This window comes from Mastigoproctus giganteus, chromosome 8, assembly GCF_048544385.1.
Source record: "Mastigoproctus giganteus isolate SK-2022 chromosome 8, ASM4854438v1, whole genome shotgun sequence".
NCBI classification, from domain to species: Eukaryota; Metazoa; Arthropoda; class Arachnida; order Uropygi; family Thelyphonidae; genus Mastigoproctus; species Mastigoproctus giganteus.
In genome coordinates this window covers 205,088,763-205,109,064 of record NC_143582.1, presented here as the reverse complement: position 1 = coordinate 205,109,064, position 20,302 = coordinate 205,088,763, and the positions used below count along the sequence as shown (strand labels likewise).

Below are 20,302 nucleotides of genomic sequence, written 5' to 3'. Positions count from 1 at the left end.
AATGCACAATAATTGAAAAAGGACATCCATTTTTTTGACTTTTGGCAGCTGGCAATGTGATATTGAGAGTGAGAAGCAGTGGATTTAAAAATAATAATTTTAAATCCAGAAAGATAATTATATATTTTAAGGAAATGTGCATAAATTATGAAGATATCAGCAGTGGTGTTATGTGTAATTCAAATTACACAATAAAAATACAGCACACACCTGGTAATTTAGTAAATAATGTTACTCAGGATATAATAATGTTTTCTATAATAGTTTTGCACAGCCAGATTCTGTCACTGTAATTTACTTTTGATATGGATGTAACACATCCACTGCATTTTTTTCTGTTTACCCCTTAATGAACTTTATTATAATGGATTGATTAATATATTTACATTAATCCTGTTTATTATGATTTGTTTTAGGGTTAGTTTTCATATTTTCATTTAATCAAGACTTCTTAATTGTCAGCATAAAAATTTGTATTTTGTTTATTACATTCATTTTAAAATATACAGAAGGTGGTAGATATGGCAAATATGTTGTTTTGTTTGTAGTTTTGTGGCACAAAAGCTACTTTGGCTATATTGCACCTGGCATATATGTTATGCTTATATTTTTGAGTTCAGTTTGTTCACTGCTGTCTTGTGTCTGGAATGCACAGGGACATTTCTGGATAGCAGTCAACAAATGAAATACAATCCTTTTGGAATTCACGATGGTGGATGTTCTCTCAGCAAGTGGTCCTTGTGGATTTCTGTCTATTTTATTTATTGCGGATGAGGTACTCTTCCTTTGGTGGGCGCAAGGGTATGCCTCTCTGGGCAGAGAGCATTGCATTTTCACTACTAGAGGTAGATGTCAGTTTCGGTTTTTATTATTTTATTTTATTTTATTTTAATTGCTAACGAGTCTCAACACTCAAATAACCGAATGACATTGCCAAGTATAACCTAACTGCTGTATTAGTTTGGTGGTGTAATAGGGTCGGTTTTTCTACAGTACTACAGGAGACATAACTGCATTTTGTCAGAGTAATTAAGCTATCACTACCTTGTAATTTACCAATAAGTTATTTCACTGGATAGTTATATTCACTGAATAAGGCACGACCAGAAAGACATTCATCTAGTAACAGCAATCTGCATTTTGATGATTCTTCTTCTCATCCCAAAACTTCAAAAATACTGTCTTTCGACTGATAAAAATAATGCAAAGCCATAATGGATCATGGCAAATTAGCAATTTCCAGATTTTACAATACTGTTTGAATTCAAAATGAAATAAACCACATGCTTTAATTTTATTCACACATTTTATTACTGCCATTTCTTTGTTTTTGTGTGCCAAAAAAAAAAAAAAAAAAACTAAGGTTATAAGGTGTCAGTGTATTTTGTCTGTAAGCTGCATATTTCCACAGGAGAATCCTTACAACCCTCATCTAAGACTAACTCAGACCGAATTTGAAAATAAGCCCATAAAAATTCATTTCTCCCATCTTTATGGGATTTGAGTCAAAGACATTTTCATATGGCATGGAGGGATGGCAATCATAATCATATGCTAACCATGAAGGTAACTATTTGCACAACCTTACTCAGATTTAAATATTTTCCATATAATAATTTCTTATACACAGTACTGTGACAGAAGGGCATGATTTAAATATTTCTCTAGCCATACATACCCCCCCAACAATTAATCAACCATAAAATAGGTACACAAACTGTTGTTTTTTCTCACTCCAAATTTAAATTTTTTATACAATTTTAACTTTTCAAAAAATATCTCTACCTTTAGTTGTATTGTGAAGCAGCTTGACATCTACAAGTTCTTCAGTAACCTTGAAATTTTCGTCAATTGCTGTAAATAAATATGCATAACTGAGCTGTAGCACACATATCCACTGATTCATCAAGTGCAAGAAAAAAATATGAACACTACAATGGATAAATTTTATGCTTATTTATCACATCAATTGCAAGCTCTTCAATACATGTGTTACTGTTGATCACAGTAAGATCAGTATTAGGCAAGTAGTGCAAGGAAGCCACAGGCTTTTTATGTACTGACAAAAAAGAAAGAATGAAAGATAATAAACAATAAATAAGCACTTCCCTCCTTGTGAAAGTAATTATCCAGTTAACCTTTGAATTTCTTCAACCTGCCAGCTTCAGCTATATGCATGCAGAGGCAACTTGTTCTAGTAATCGACAACTTGCTGGATAAAAGAAACCTTTCTGCAATCTAGTCTAAACTTCTTCCACTGTAATTTGAATTTATGGTCTCTAGCTCTGGAATTCTTTATAACAGTAAAAATTCTGGCTTTATTCATTTTACTAACCCCCTCTCAGATCCTTATAAACCTCAATCAGGTTCCCTCTGAAGTGCCTGGTTGCCAAGCTCTGTAGCCCACATAATTAAGTCTTTCCTTGTACAGTTAGCCTTTTGCCAATCTCACCATGTGAGTTCCCCATTATTGGACTTTCAAATATCAAGAATATTTAATGTGTATATATATATAATATATTTCTTCCCTCTTTTCCATTCTGCCTCTCCTTTATTTTACTTAATAAACATTACATATGTATACGTATATAGTTTTGTTTCCAAGGCATTTTGCCACTATTTATAAACTCAATTAATTTATCATCATCAAAAAATGCCTTTCTTTTCTTTACAATTGCAGTGCACTATCACGTGATGCTGCAGTCACAGATAAAATTTTTCAGAATATGTTGAAACAATGTTTTTATATGCACAACTGCTGCTTTATTTTCAATATAATTTTTCTTCAACTGTTCTCTACATCAGTTTCTATGATTTTTTTTAAATCCTGTTTTTCTTCATTATACTGCTGCTATTGCACATAATGCCAATTGCAATCAACCTCTTATTATTTGTCAGCTTCAAAGTTTTGTACAGATTTCATTTTCTATCTGGGCCTCTAAAAAAAAAAAAAAAAAAAACAAGAACAAATAACTCCTTTCTGTTAACAACAAAAGATTCAGATATATCAACAAAATGTGGTTATTTATGTGTAAAAAAACACAGAGGACTCTGACTCAATAATTGCACCAAGTAGTACTGACTCTTAAAAACCAGCTAAAAGCATTATTTAGCCCAACTGAACAGAGCATAATAAACTGTCAAATTTTTAAATGTGAACCCAATATGCTTATTTTGGTTTGTTTTTGATGCATGGTCATGTGCCATTTTAAGGTCATGATATACCACATATTGAAAATTAATATTCTACTACACGGTACTCAACTTAAGACTACTGAGGAGCTGCATGTATCTTTGGTATTCACAGGCCATATTATATAAGAAAATATTTTTTTCAATTATACCAACACAGACTTGACATGGACAAGTAGTCAGGCATCAGAGCACAGAAGCACATGTGCTTTGACTGGACTGTGTTGAATTCAAGCCTGCATGACTGCTAAATATGGTTAACGACTGTATTAATTGTAAAAATAATGGTAAACTCCTCTAACCTAGTCAGAGAAGTTTTACCATTATTTTTACAATGGTAAACTCCATCGCACACCATCAGAGGGCAGTGTTATGGTGTGGGGAATATTTTCTTGACACACGTTGGGTCCATTGATATCCATAGATTCACGTCTGAATGCCACATCATACCTAAACATTGTTGCTGACCAAGTGCATCCATTCATGTTGACAGTTTATCCTCAGTCAGATGGTTACTTCCAGCAGGATAATGCGCTGGTGCACAAAGCCCAAATCACTATGGAATGGTTCCAGGAACATGACAATGACTTTTCTTTGTTGCAGTGGCCCGCTCAGTCCTCGGAGTTCAATCCTATTGAACATCTTTGGGATGAGCTGGAAAGGGCTGTTCGTTGCAGGCCTACACCTCTGTCGAATCTGAAGGAACTGTGTGACACACTCATGTCTGCATGGTACTACATTCTTGCACGTTTTCAGCATCTTGTTCAATCCATTCCTAAATGAATTCAGGCTGTTTTGAAGGCTAAAGGAGGCTCAACACACTACTAGATAGGTGTACCTAATAAAGTGGCAAAATACACAGTAGAAGGATGAAAGGGGGAAAAATTATAAAAGTGAACATATGTCTAATGCACCAAAATGTGCAGGGCAGCAGTAAAGGAAGCAAAATATGTAAACAATGTGTGGTTTGTATCATAAATATAGTGCCTGTAAAGATGGAAATGAAAAGTACACAAAGTGCCTGAACTAAGAGACGTTTAAAGGAAAGCAGAAACTGGAAATAAAGTAGTGGTGAACAGGTGAAAGAATTTAAAAAACCTAGTGCAAAAATGAAATGGGACTAAGAAAGCAAACAATATACAAAAATAAAAATAAACTGTACAAATAAATAATACTATATTCAGATATGGGAGGGCAATTTTAGAAAGAGGTCAAATAAAGGGATGGCAAATATGCAAAATCTGAATAAAGTAAACGAAAAAATGATACATGGCCAGGCATTTCATCAGGGGACTACTCCTGACCATGTACCAAGCACTGCGTTTCCAAACTTGTTTATAGTATAAGGAAAAAAAAGGGGGAGGGGAACATGCGGCCTTTATTTTAATACTATCAGACAAGGCAGCCCCTACGCAGTGTAAAAATAAGTTAATAATGTAATATAAAATATAATTAAAATATACAGTATATTTGAATTATTAGCATTAGTAGAGGCATATGATGCAAGAAAGCAAGCTTATGCAGCATCAGCCAAAAAGAAAAAAAAAAAAAAAAAAACTTCTGCTTCACCCCTCCGTTCATTCGAAATACCTGTCCAGCTGAGCCTTAAATTTATTTACATTATCAACTTCCACAACAAGGGATGGAAGTCTGTTCCACCAACCAACCACACGCTTGGCTAAAGGAAAATTTCCGCACATCTATCCTACATCTGTCTTTCCTCAATTTGAATTTATGCCCTCTCAGGTGATTATTCTGAGCAAAAGGAAGAATCCCATCGGCAATGAGCATGCTCAAACCATTCAAGGCTTTATACACCTCTATCAGATCACCTTGCCAGTGCCTAGTCTCCAGACAGTGTAATTTGCAAAGCTTAAGCCTTTCTTCATAAGAGCAACCCTTTGTTCCATTCACTAATCTTGTTGCCTCTCTCTGTACTCGTTCCAGCAGCTCTACATCCTTCTTGAAATGAGGCCTCCAGATCTGTATACAGTACTCATGGTGTGGCCTGACCATTTCCTTATACAAGGGAATAATCGCCTCCTTATCCCTGCCAGAAAAATTCCTGTATATCATTGACAAGACACCATCAGCTACTCTTGCAGCCCATCTGCACTGCTCAGAGAACTTCATATCTGCCTGCACAATTACCCCCAGGTCCTTTTCATTCTTTACCACTGTCAGTGTAGTACCACAGAGTTGATACGTTGCTCTGGGGTTGCTGTTTCCCATATGTAGTACTTTACATTTATCAATGTTAAACTTTATTTGCCACCTCTCAGCCCATCTGCTCAACCTTTCCAGATCCTGTTGCAGCAGCATAGCATCAGTAGTGTCCTTAACAACCCTGCCAACCTTTGTATCGTCTGCAAACTTGGACATTAAGCTTGAAATACCATCATCAGTATCATTTATAAATACAGAAAACAATAATGGACCCAACACTGAACCCTGAGGGACTCCACTAATAACATTAGTCCATGATGAGCAGTGTCCATTGATTACTACTCTCTGTCTTATTTACATGATTTTTTAACCACGTTAATCTAACTACCTTTTACCCTTACTGCATGGTACACATTTTTATATTATATTTTTACACACTTTTGTATATTTTTATTATTTTTTACATTAAATTTTACATTACATTATTAACTTAATTTTTACACTGCGTAGGAGCTACCTTGTCTGATAGTATTAAGATAAAGGCTGCATATTCGCCTCCCCCCTTTTTTTTCTTGTACTATAGATAAGTTTGGAAATGCAGTGCCTGATACATGGTTAGGAGTAGTCCCCTGATGAAATGCTTGACAATGTATCATTTTTCGTTTACTTTATTCAGATTTTGCATATTTGGCATCCCTTTATTTGACCTCTTTCTAAAATTGCCCTCCCATATCTGAATATAGTATTATTTATTTGTACAGTTTATTTTTATTTTTGTATATTGTTTGCTTTCTTAGTCCCATTTCATTTTTGCACTAGGTTTTTTAAATTCTTTCACCTGTTCACCACTACTTTACTTCCAGTTTCTGCTTTCCTTTAAACCTCTCTTAGTTCAGGAACTTTGTGTACTTTTCATTTCCATCTTTACAGACACTATATTTATGATACAAACCACACATTGTTTATATATATATATATATAGCTATAGAATTCTTTACTAGTACAATATGCTTTTAAACATTAGCTTACTTACCTTTTTTTTGTCTGTGGACTTTGTATGGATATTCTATTGGACATCAACTTATTTTGATTGCTCCAAAAAATATACTGCTGCAGACTTTGCCCTCTTCAGAAATGTCAAGCCCAAGTTTTGTTCATAACTATGGCCCTGCTGTCTAGACTTAGCTGGTAAGAGCATTTCCAAAGCTTCCACCACAAAGAGAAGATCTGAACTCAGTCTTCTGTTTTTCTAACCTGACTAAATATTCTTTCATACTCAGCACTGTTATGAGGATTAGTGTGTGTAACAAGCACCAAACGATTTGGGGTAATTTGTTATATTTCAAGCTTCCTTGAGCACTTGTCAGTTTCCCAACCAAGGAACTGCACATCAGTTCTTTCTTCTTTCATAATAGCATCTGGTAGGCTCTCACATTGAAACTGACACAACTGATGCTGCAAAACATCTACTGCTTCATCTATTTTTTTATCTTTAACAACACCAAGAAGTACTAGAAACATTTTAAATTTGAAAATGTTGCACTGCCAATTGAAATTTTGCTACTTCAGCATTTATAAGGACATCATTTTTCAATGAGAACTTGTGAACTATGTAGCAACATGCAGCCATAAAGTACTTCCTCACTGGACAAAAGAATAGAATCTTCTCTTGTTTTAGACTCTGCACAACCTTAGCAGTAGAAATTACTAAGTCAGACCCATCCTTTTGGTTTAATCTGCTGTGGTAATCAATTTCCAAAATTGAAGTGGAAGATTTGAAACCTGTTGGTAAAATAAATTTACACATATCTTGGAGTAATGACCTCAGGACATGAATATGAAGAGCTATGATCAGATTTTCAAACGCTGACATAATATTTAAAAGACTGAAGCAAATTGCTTTATTCAAGACAGAAGAGAGAAATCTGAACAGACTTTCTGCAGAAGTGAGGATATCATGTCAAGAATTATCAGTTTGCTTGGCCTGTTTCGGATTCCATTTACCAGAAGTTTTCAATTCAGTTCTTTTTCTTGAGTTCATCAATTTGTCTTCTTTCAAAACTTTTGGTTCATGAACTGAATTTGAACATGAGTCAATGCCACTCACTAGAGATCACTTGTTTCAATTTAGTAACTCTGAAAAGTGTTCATATTGCTTTTCTCACCACTTCTAACCTCTTCTTTAAATGAACCTGTCAAAGACTGTCACTGTTCTACTAGTCTAGTTACTCATTTAACCAAATGTTAAATAAAAGATTTTTAAACATATGTGTACATGTTGAGTAAACAAGTATTACACATGCTTCAAATCTTTTTTACTTCAGTGGCAGGCAGTTGAAATTTTTTATATCTTTCCTTTTAGCACTTCTTTCTAGATAGAAATAAATTTCCATCAAGCATTCATGTACTATCAGGAAGTGCAGCTCCCTTTCAGCACACAAATTAATAAGATGACAAGACTGCCTATTACCACCATATACTCAATCTCCTCTCTTAATGCCCTTGCTACTCCAATTTTAGGTCTGCCATAAAAGGCATATTATCAACACTAAGTGCCAGACAGTTTCTTGAAGGAATCCCACATACTTTCAGGTCATTCGGAGGAAGATGTTCAATGTCGTACCTTCTGATGGTGGCACTGAGTGCAAACTGCTTTTGATTTGGCAATTTATTATTATTATTATTTATTATTATTTTTTTTTAATAAAAGGTCACCAGAATGGGATATAGCTTGGAATCACTTTGATTACTGCCATCTACAAGCGATAAAAAAAAAGATCAATTTTTCAAAGACATCACACTACCCCTTCTTTCCCTATCTGTGAAATATCATTAATAATGCCTGTTGTTTTTGATTTTCCACAACTATATTTCTGAACACACCTGCATGTTCAGCACAATTCAGAGGAACATTATGTTCTTGACAAGAGATGCAAATAAACTTTTGGCACATAGGACATCATCATAACCATGAAATGCAACATCTATGTTTGCATTTCCAGTGCATTTCTTTCTATGCACTGGATGCTGTTATTATGCTTATTTGTTTGAAATATATCTGATTACATCGCATTTTCCCATCACTTGAAAAATCACATCTACATATAGTAATACAAAGCAAACATTATTTTTTTCAAATTTCACAATATATGGAAAATTATGAAGGTATGAAAAAATATGAATTAGAATAATGTCAGCTTAGGACCAGGCAAGCACAACAGCAATCAGCAGTTGAACTGACAGTTTATAATGAACTGAAGAAGGAACAGACCAAAATACTGCCCTCCTGTTATCAAAAATTAGTTTAAAATCTACCAACAAGGATACAATATGTAACTAAGGCCAAAGGTAGAACAATGTGTTATTAAATACTGTATCAACAAAAGGTTCTTTGAAACATGCAGTTGTCTGGTTTGTTTGTTTGTTTGTTTGTTTGGGGATTTATTAGGCACATCGGCAATTATGGCCATAGTGTGCCAGCATATTTCTGGTTATTTTGTATAGTAACTTGTTTTATCTAATGAAGGGTTTAATGTTCCATCTACATAATGCCTACCGATTAGAATCTTTTGTCAGATGATGAAGGGCACAAGCTGTATTTTGTATAACTTGTTCAATAATGCTAGAATATTGGTGTTATCAACTAAATGCACATTATTCATTCAGATCATATCAACTAAATAAATATGGCTATCAACTAATTTCAGAAGTGGACAAATCAATATCTTTCCGTTGAAATACATTACTCTCTAAAGTAGCATTTTCAGGTTTCAATATTTTCTTTTTCCTGCTAGATACTACTTCACTATGCACAATCGACATAAATTCTGTTATACATTGGAATTTTTCTTGATGTCGTAAATTGTTGAAGTCCCCACATTAAACTCTTTGGAGAGATTTGCTAAATTTTCACCTTTTCTAATTCTATTAATAATTTCTGTTTTTTTTTGTTGCAATGTTAAAACTACGCATTTTCTTTTTGTTCACATTTTTCCGTAAAAAATTGAAAAAAAAAAAATAATAAATAAATAATAATAATAAATTGCACAGTTTCGGGCCGATATTAATCTTACTGAATCTGAAGCTAAACTAATCTGAAATTCACTCGTGGTTTTCAAGAAAACCCAGTAGTCTCTGTGATATTTTTCTAAAGCACATTTCTGAAGGTCACATAGAATTCTAGATGTCACAATCATAAAACAATAAAAACAATTTGCAGCTTTTGGTTTATTAGGCGTTTTGTTTGTAGAATCTGTTATAAACTGGTAGTAAACTCAATATTTCACTTATTATAATCAATATTCAATTTGCAAATGTGATCACTATTACTGGCGCTTACTGTACTACCGTTAATAAAAAAAAGAAAAAAGATCAGCCTTTCTAATTATTCCAGATAACTGACTTCCGAATAACTGAAGTTCTACTGTATTCTATATACATTATTATGGAGAAACCAGGTACTAAGTGCCCACCTTACTTTGCACAATAATGACTTAATTCCCATTTCAAAATAGCACTGTGAATGAAAATTGCAAATTGGGATTTCTGTTTTTCTTATTTGGAGTGCTGAATTCTTTGATATACACCGATGAGCCAAAACATTATGATCACCTACCTAATATAAAAAAAACTAAATTTTCTGTTTATACTCGGGGACGACCAAATGGTCAGAGGAGTTCATACGATAGACAGAATACAAGAAACAGCAACGTATTCAGTAGTCACGGGCTTGAACCGCGGTCATTCAGGGCACGTGTACTTATGCACCTGCGCGCCTGACCACTAGGCTGCGGCGGCCTTCAAAGGAGGACCAACATATGTTGGTCCTCCACGTGCAGCCAAAACAGCTTGTACCCAGTGAGGCATAGATGCTACAAGATTTCTAAATGTGTCATGTGGTATCTGGTACCAACACGTAACCAGCAGATCCTTTAACTTCTGTAAGGTCCATGGTTGAGATGCCACATATCGGAGTTGCTGTTCCAACACAAACCACAGATGCTTGATGGGATTGATATTTGGGGAATTTGGAGGCCAGGGCAATACCTGGAAGCGTGTTCCTCCTGTTCCGCGAACCAGTCTCGAACAATCCGGGCAGAGTGGCATGCTGCATTATTCTGCTAAAAGACAGCACCAATAGAGGGGAAGACCATTGCCATGAAAAGGTGTACCTGGTCAGCAATGATGTTTAGGTAGGTGGTAAACATCAGAGTGCTCGGCACATGGATGACTGGACCCAGGGTATCCCAGCAGAACATTGCCCAAAGCACGACACCACCACCATCGGCTTGTTTTCGTCCCACGGTGCATCCAGGCACCATCATTTCCCCAGGTAAATGACACACACGTACCCGGCTGTCCACATGGTGCAACAGGAAACATGATTCATCAAACCAGACGACCTTCTTCCAATCATTCAAGGTCCAGTTTCGATGCTCGCGTACCCATTGTAGGAGCTGTCACCAGTGAACTGTGGTTAGCATGGGCACTCAGAGTGGCCTGCAGCCCCATTTTCAGCAGGGTTCGATGTACTGTGTGTTGTGACACATTACTCCCATCACCAGCATTCCAATTACTGGCGAGTTTCACCACAATCGCCCTTCTGTTGCCACGTATCATCCAAGAGAGCCTTCGCTCACCTTGAGCATCGATGAGCCGTGGTTGTCCAACAGCTCGCCGGCAGTTTGTGCGCTTTCCCTCCTTGGACCATTTTCGGTAGGTACTAACCATGGCTGACCGTGAGCATCCCATCAGCCACGTCTTTTCAGATATGCTCTGACCCAGTCGTCTGGCCATTATAATTTGGCCTTTGTCAAACTTGCTTAGGTCCGCTGCCTTTCCCATCTGAAGAACAAGAGTAACACTGATTAATGGAGCTCAATATCAGGTGTTTTTTATACCGTGTCCCAACCCGTACCGTAGTTCACTTGCAGTTGCTTTGATTTGCATAACGACTTGCTGGTCATAATGTTTTGGCTCACCTGTGTATGTCTTTCCACGTAAAAACTCTGGTATAGCTTAGTGGTTGTATGAATTTGGTTTGGCTTGCTTTGATTTTATTTGCACATTAGCTACTGAGGCTATAATGTGTCAAAACCAAGTCAGGGTTGTATGAAAGCAAGTTGGTGTGATGCTTACCAATTACTCACAATCCCTACTAACCCATTTGTTATAAATACTGCATTAGATCTACTAGCCCATTTGTTATAAATACTGCATTAATTTAACCCATTTATTATAAATACTGCAAGCAATTCAAGAAAATCATTCATTTCATTCATTCCAACAGTTATTTCTGGTTGGCCTGTAAATGCAGAGGCTCACATCTGGTGAGTATAGGCTTTGCACACCCAGGGTCCTGAGCTGGATATCATCATTCTTCTGTTTCTTGGCGATTCCCTTCCTCTTTCCTATTACTAATACTAATTAATATCTTGAATACAAAAGGTTAAAATATCAAAACCCATAATGAGGAAGGAATTTAAAAAAAAAAAAAAAAAAAAAACCTTTTATTTGAGTCTCTTACAAAATTATTTGCAATTCAAAGGACTTGATTCTTTCCTCACTGTTCTTGGTCCATCATGCAAAAATAGATTATAGTTTTTTTTTTTGCTTGAAAAATTATGTACAGTAAACCCCCGCTATTCGCGGTATCTGTATTCGCGGTTTCGCGTATTCGCGATCGCCGATTTAATATAAAATGAAACCTAAAAAAATGTGAATTTTAAAGCGCCGTGAATATTTTCCGCCATAAAAAACATGGGCGTGGCTAAAATTATCTTTCCCGGTCAAAACAGCGCTCAGTGGGTGGGGGGAGAGGGGTAACAAAAACGCGAGCGTGGATGTTTCTCGCTAATCCTTGTTCAGTATGTGTTTGTCATGGAAGGTTTCGTCGTTTGCTTTTAATTTATATGTTTATAAACTGAATAAATTTATCAATTTATAAATTGATAAATTTATATGCTTACAAAAGTGATAAATGTACCGTTTTTCAGTGTAAAACAGACTTTTTCGAGTGTATTAACGGAAGAAAGTGACTTTATTGTGGACAAGTTCTTTCTAACCCCTACAAAAATATGGCTATGAATAAAAAGAGAAATGTGAAAATATCAAAGGTGATGACATTAGCGAATAAAATTGAGTTATTAGATAAAATTTCTAATGGTGAAATTGTCTCCTCAGTGGCAAAACATTATAAAATCAATGAGTCAACGGTACGATCAATCAAGAAATCGGAAGAAAAAATCCGCCGTAGTGTCCGTGAAAACGCGCTAATTGCTTAAAAAAATTTGCTCTGTAACTCGTGATGTTAAATTAATAAAAATGGAAAAAGCTTTAAATCTGTGGATAGAAGACCGAACTCAAAATAAAATTCCGTTAAGTTCACTCATCATTCGCGAAAAGGCAAAACTCCTTTATCAACACTTTAGCGAAACTAGTGATAGCACTGGCGTGATGTTTTTTTTCGCTAGCAAAGGTGCTGGTTTGAAATTTCTAATAAATATTACATTTAATATTAAATTGTTTCTTATTTTCATTTCGATGCCATATGCTTGCATTTCACTATGTACTGTCTATGTACATAGTCATATTATGAAGGTACATATAATACATACATAGACAAAATTTTAGACTAGTTTTTCTTATATATTTCATACTTTGGAACGGAACCCCTTTATTACTATGGGAGCCATAACTCAGTATTCGCGACATTTCTCAGGAACGTAACCCCCGCGAATAGCGGGGGTTTACTGTATTATGTGACTTATATTACAGATGAGAACAGGCAAATTAGAGAAAAAAAACAATATTCTGACAAAGAAGAAATGAAATAGTTTAATGTGTTGATAACATATTTCATTATCTACATAATAATACTGCCAGACATGGTTTATAGCACTACTATCAAAACATATTCTTACCATTTATTTTTCTTTTTAATGAAATCTTTTTCTGATAAATTGACAAGATAGATCATAGGCTTTGACGTAAGAAAAAGGTGTTTATTAAGTACTTCAATCTGGAAAAGACATAATACTTAATTCATTTATTTATTTATTTTTGACTGTCATAAAAGATTACTGTTAAAAACAAAAACCTAATAAAAAATTGGTCAAGTTCTTTCTTGAATGTAAAAAAATAATATAATTAAGAAAATGATAGCCCGAATCAAATGGCCATGTCTGATACCATTTAAAAACAAAAGTGTGGCTCTGATTTTCTCTGATTGGTGAGTGTGTGTAATAAACTCTCAGGTAACAAAAGTTCTTTTAATGTAATTTAAAAGTTAAAACCATATGAATTAGGAAACAAGTTCAATACAAGACGTATGAAATTTTAAGTTACAAAACTTTGGTTGCACATATACACAATATAATAAGTGCAATTATGATAAACATTAATAAAAATTTTTAATGCATCCTGTAATTAAATTAATCATGTGTATTGCATATAGACAATGTAAGTACATGTAGGCCTATAATAATTATTAGTGAAAAAAAAAAAAAAAAAATTAAGATATAGATAAATAAAACTGCACAGCCTATCACTTTTTTTTAGTATATGCATCATTCTCATCATACAAGTGCTGAGAGATTGGTTACTGTGCGCTTTTTATGCATGGCATCATTATTTTATTTATGGTACATTTTATTCTTCGTTGTTCAATTTTATTTTAATACTTATTTTGGGGGTGTGTACATGTTATAGTATCATGTATTGGTATCGTATTATAATGCTATAAATGACAGTCAATAAGATGATAAGCGCATTTATACTATAGTTAAAATCTGCACTTTCTCCCATTCACTTTAGAGCTCAAATGAGAATTCCTCATGGCTTTTAAGAGCAAATAATGATACTGATTGGGAGGAGTGGAATATTCTTATTTTCCTTCCCATGCCAACTTTCTAAGACACATCAGATGTTTCTTGAAACTTGGCCAATATCTGAGAATTTAACAATGAGCATTGAATTTTTCAGAAACTACCACTTGGGAATAAATTTCACTATAAAACTTTTCACTTTTTTATTTACATGGTACAGAGTCAGGAATTTCTCATGTGCTGAAGTAATCATGATAACGGTATCACAAAACTTTATCATGAATAAAACATCCAATTACTGTGGCCTTTTTTGTTATAGGTTAAATGCTGATGTATGTAAAGTTAAATGCTATCCAAGTGTAGATTACTCAGCTGTTCTGAGGAATTAAGGCAGAATAAAGTAACATACAATGTTAAGCATTAGTAGCAGAGGTTTTCTGTATGTATGTATGTGCATGCATGCATGCATGTGTATTCATGTAATGAGACTATTTGTGCAATGAAACTGTCCACCCACACAGAAAGATTCATGCTACTTTTCAGAATTAGATGAAATATGTGCAGTTTATAATGTATGATGGAAAATATATTTCCCAACTAAACAGTAAATGAGAATAAATACACAGAAGATGATCACATATGTGTGTCGTTGTTGTTGTTATTGTTATTTGGTTTTTTAGGAGCATTAGCAACTAAGGCCATATTGCTCCGGGGATATGCGGTGGTCATTCCCTGACCTTTCCGCATCCTCCATATTTGGTGGCTCACGGGCTCGAACCTCGGTCTAATCAAGAAGCGTGTGCTACGCACTGCTGCTCCTGCCCACCTGGCTACAGAGGCGCCATATGTGTGTCAGAGCAATGAATGTATTAAGCTGTTATAGCAGAGTGAGAAAGTGTAATTAATTATCAGACTGAGAAAATGTTTGTTGTTCAGGAGCTTATTTTATATTTTCTGCATGAGAATTAACAGCTCTCTGATAATTTGATTGCAATCGTGCAGGGATCCAGAATTTCATTGAAAATTTCCATTAGACTGTTTTTCAATTTACATCAAAAATCGACAAAATATTGCTATTTACTTTTTTCCCTTCTAATATAAGTACATTTACTGTGTATTATTCAACCAATAGTATTTGGCCACAAAATTTTACATTCTTAGTGGTCTGAAAATATAAGATTTTTAATTACTATCTGAGCACAAGAAAAATTAGAAACATTACAATTTTTTTTAAAAAATAAACACTGCCATAATGAATAAAGATAATGTTTTAAAGTAGTTAACTTACTACTGACAAAAAATGATAAAAACATTTAATGAGAAATATTCCCAAGTGTCATTACTATAACTGTCTAAATCACCACCAATATTCCACACACCCATTCACATTACAAAATAGGGTCTGCTTATTGCTTGGCTAGGAATTATATTAATAAATTTAAAATTTAATTATAAATATACAGTCAAAGCTCTATATAACAACTCCCCAGGGGAATTATAAAAACGGTTGTTATATTGGAATGGCATTATATCGATCATTCATAAAATCAGCAAAGAAACAAGCAAAAGCTTGTTTGTAATATAATCAAATTCTACTAATACCAAACAGTATTAAACAAAAAAAATTATGATGATTGTCAATTTCACTATACAGGCTACTACGTACCTATTAAGACCTAACGAGAGAATTGTTTCACACTTTAAAATAATCTGTCAAAACACACTGTTTCGATAGTAGAGTGTTTTAAAAGAGAATTATGAAGGTGCATGACAACAGTTATTTCACTTTTGCAGTTAGGCTGTACTTTAAAAAAATTGACGTACAAGTTCTAATCCTTAATGAGCATCTTTTAATGAAACTTCTTGTTCAACCACAACAGATTCCTCATCTTCATCACTACAAATTTCAGAAGATTCCATTATGCCTGCAACAAGTTCCTCTTCATTCATGCATATCTTGACACATTCAATGTCAGCATCCACTTCCATGTAATCTTTGCAGCTTAAGTTTTCCTGTAAGTTTGGGTGATGATGCACATGCTCAAATATTTCTTCCCTATTATCAGACTGTTCTTCGCAATTAATAGAGGAAGAAGCACGGGAAACTTTACAGAATGCATCATTCAAGGTGGTAAATAGCATTAACATTAGTAGAGGCATATGATGCAAGAAAGCCAGCTTATGCAGCATCAGCCAAAAAAAAAACCACTCCCATTTCACCCCTCCATTCGTTCGAAATACCTATCCAGCTGAGCCTTAAATTTATTTAGGCTATCAACTTCTGCAACAAGGGGGATGGAAGTCTGTTCCACCAACCAACTACCCGCTGGCTAAAGGCAAATTTCCACACATCTATCCTACATCTGTCTTTCCTCATTTTGAATTTATGCCCTCTCAGGCGATTATTCCGAGCAAGAGGAAGAATTCCATCGGCATTGCGCATGCTCAAACCATTCAAGACTTTATACAACTCTATCAGATCACCTCACTGGTGCCTAGTCGCCAGACGCTGTAATTTGCAAAACTTCAGCCTTTCTTCATAAGAGCAACCCTTTGTTCCATTCACTAATCTTGTTGCCCTTCTCTGTACTCGTTCCAGCAGCTCTACATCCTCCTTGAAATGAGGCCTCCAGACCTGTATACAGTACTCAAGGTGTGGCCTGACCATTGCCTTATACAAGGGAATAATCATCTCCTTATCCCTGCTAGAAAAATTCCTGTATATCATTGACAAGACACCATGAGCTACTCTTGAAGCCCGTCTGCACCACTCAGAGAACTTCATATCTGCCTGCACAATTACCCCCAGGTCCTTTTCATTCTCTACGACTGTCAGTGTATTACCACAGAGTTGATACGTTGCAAAATATTCGTTTAGTTTGTTGGCCACCTGAGCAGGATCCTCAACTGTTGAACCATCAATATCCAGTGGACATATCTGATTCTTCCTTTTCATTCTAGAGTTTACATAGGTAAAGAACTCTTTTCTGCTTTTCTTCGCATCCTTTGCCAAGGATTTCTCATAATCTGCCTTTTCCTGCCTAATCTCCTTGGTGACTTGGTTACAGACCAGCTTATATCTATCATGGGCTTCCATGTCACCCATTAATTTATATGTATCCCATGCATTTTTCTTCTCTGCCATATGTGTCATTAGTTCACCTGACATCCATTTAGGCCTAACCTTGAACAATATTTCTTAGCTGGTATGTAAAGCCTAGTAGCTTCCAAGATAAGTTCTTTGAATGCTTCCCATTTTGAATTTGCTGTTGGTAACATCATCAGTTGGTCCCACTGTATAGAATTTAAATACTGTCTCAGACCATCGTAGTCACCAATAATACAGCATGTTTGAAGCAGTTGGCGATCACTTATGATTATTTTGCATCTACATTCACACGTGGCGCCTCCGTAGCCAGGTGGGAAAGAGCAGCAGTGCGTAGCGCACGCTTCTTGATTAGACCGGGGTTCGAGCCTGTTACCACCAAATACGGAGGATGCGGAAAGGTCAGGGAATGACCACCGCATATCCCGGAGCAATATGGCCTTAGTTGCTAATGCTCCTAAAAACCAAATAACAAATAACATTCACACGTGAGGAGTTATTCAGGGAGGGGAATGCCAGAGGTGTATTCAACTCTGGCAGTAAGCTAGAGAATCTTGTAATAACTGAGAGTAAAGTGGAGGAGAAATTGTTGAAGATAAATACAAGAAAGGCACCTGGGGTGGATGGGATCTATCCAGTTATATTAAAGGAGGCGGCAAAGGAAGTAAGAAACCCTTAGCTATAATTATGAGAGCATCCTTGGACTCAGAGGAAGTCCTCACGGATTGGAGATGTGCAAATGTATCCCCAATTCACAAAGGGGGATTAAAGGGTGAAACGAGTAATTACAGACCTGTTAGTTTAACTTCTGTTCTGGAGAAAATAATGGAGTCACTGGTTAAAGAAGACAAGACTGCAGTAATCTAGACAAGACTGCAGTAATAATTCAGACACAGTATGGGTTTGTTAAGGGAATGTCTTGTCTAACAAATCTGAATGGACACAATGCTGTGGTTACCAAAGAACTGGATGCAAAAAATAATTTTGATATTATATACAGGTAGGCCTCGTTTTGCCCTGGTCTGATTTGCACCAATTCGCAATAGCGCTGATCACTAACCACAATGCCATTTTTAATTTTATTTATTTACTTTTGCAATTTTTTTATATATTGAAAGTTTAAAATCACCAGACAAAATTTATTGGCATCATACTGTGTTATGTATCACGCACTGTTCACGTGATTTAGAACAATCTAAGCCAATCAGGAATTAGCGCATCCGTATCAGAAACAAGAAAGATTACCACCCTCAAAGTACCCACTCATGGATGTGGGTGGTAAAGGTTAATGTGGTAAAGCATTCAATTGGTTGTTGTTTATGCTATTTGCACATGTTGGAAATTTATTACCCTAATTTTTTATTAATTGTGCTATTAATAAATTAAATAATAATAATAGTGATAGCCGTGTGCAGTTTTGCCAATCGTACTATAAAGTTTTTAATTTAATAGAATAAAGAGACACAATGTCTGGTAAAAGAAATTCATTGAATCCCAGTGCAATATTCAGAGGATGAAATCTGGCGAAAGCCGCCCTAATGTGTGTAGGGCTAAGAATATGCCTCCATCAACTATTACTACAGCTATGAAGAATGCTAATAAAATAAAACGATCGATGCAAAGTGATGGGTAAAATTTTTGGTGCCCAGAACCTAACTCCTTGATTTCCAATTGACTCCATTATATAAAGGGTTCCATTTGTACCTATCCCCCCAAGGAACCTAACCCTGACCTAAATAAAGGGCTACCTGTACAGTCAGTCTTCATATAGCACGATAGTTGTGTTCCTAGAAACCCTCGTGCAATGCAAAATCGTGCAATATAAACAGGCCCTATGGGAAAAATAGGGTTAATAGTCGTAATAAAATACGTAAGTATTTTATTACGACTATTACGTAATAAAATATTGCTAATGCTTTTGCTTCTATCGAAAACAAACTTGTTTTTTGTTTGATTTTCTATCCAAACAGATGACAGCCATTCCATCTCTTCTAATTCTTTGTGTCTTAATCTAATGGATTTTAATTACACTTTGAGTTGTTCCTGCTATGAAAGTTGTTTTTATTTTCTCTGCATTCTTTGTAATTCTCGGTGTTGCCTCATTTAGGTCTGTAGCACGTGCAATATCACACGGTCTTTCATTTTTCTCAAAGCGCTTTACAATTTCATATTTTTTCTCTATCGACAGAGGCGGACTGGCCATAAGCCTTACCGGGGAAACCCCGGAGGCCGGTGTGATTTTGGCCATAACTGCTAGTGTGAGGCCACTATAAATTTTCCCGGGTAAGAATTTTTGACCTAGTCCACATCTGTTTATCGATATTGCTTTTCTTTTTCTCTCTGAATCTGCAGTGTCTTCCCCAGGATGCTTCCTTTTCACACCTTTTAAGTATTTTACTCATTTTTAGGGAATAAAGCACAATCACAAAATGAGGAGGCATGCTTGATACACATAAACAAAGCTGTGCACGGGTAGCAACTGAATAAACAACACCATTAAGGCAGAGATATTAACACCTCACATTTTACTAAAGCACATTCCTAGGGGTTACTACCATAAAACAATAAAAACAATTTCCAGTTGCGTTCCTGCTAGTGGAATCTGTTATAAACTGGTAGTAAACTCGATCTAATTGCATTTTTGATTATACCGATAGCTGGAATTGTGCTAGTTTTTATGTTATTATGGTGAAATGTGTTTCCCGTTCACTGATATAAAAAACATAAATACATTTTCAGAATCTTCTCTTCATTCCTATCGTGTTGCATTCGGTTGGGGTGATTCTGCATTCGACTGCCATTTCTTGTAAACACAAAGGCAAATCGTGCATAAGCAAATTCGGTTCGTGTTATATAAGATATCTTTCCCCTATTTATAAATCATGTATGATCGAATTCGTGTAGTGTAAACACATGCTATACGAGGACTGACTGTACTTGGATTTCAGGAAAGCATTTGATACTGTTGCACATGGAAGACTGCTGTACAAATTGGAGCGGTATGGCATTAAGG

General features: G+C 35.5%; 1 protein-coding gene across 1 annotated transcript in view; it reads right to left on the bottom strand.

Moving 5' to 3' along the window:
- The window catches only part of LOC150082216 (obg-like ATPase 1), a 333,082-nt gene that overhangs the window by 68,286 nt on the left and 244,494 nt on the right, over positions 1 to 20,302 (bottom strand). Inside the window, exon 8 of the mRNA XM_090380053.1 lies at positions 13,281 to 13,378. Coding sequence (XP_090236179.1) covers positions 13,281 to 13,378 — 98 coding nt within the window. The remainder of the gene's footprint in view (positions 1 to 13,280; positions 13,379 to 20,302) is intronic.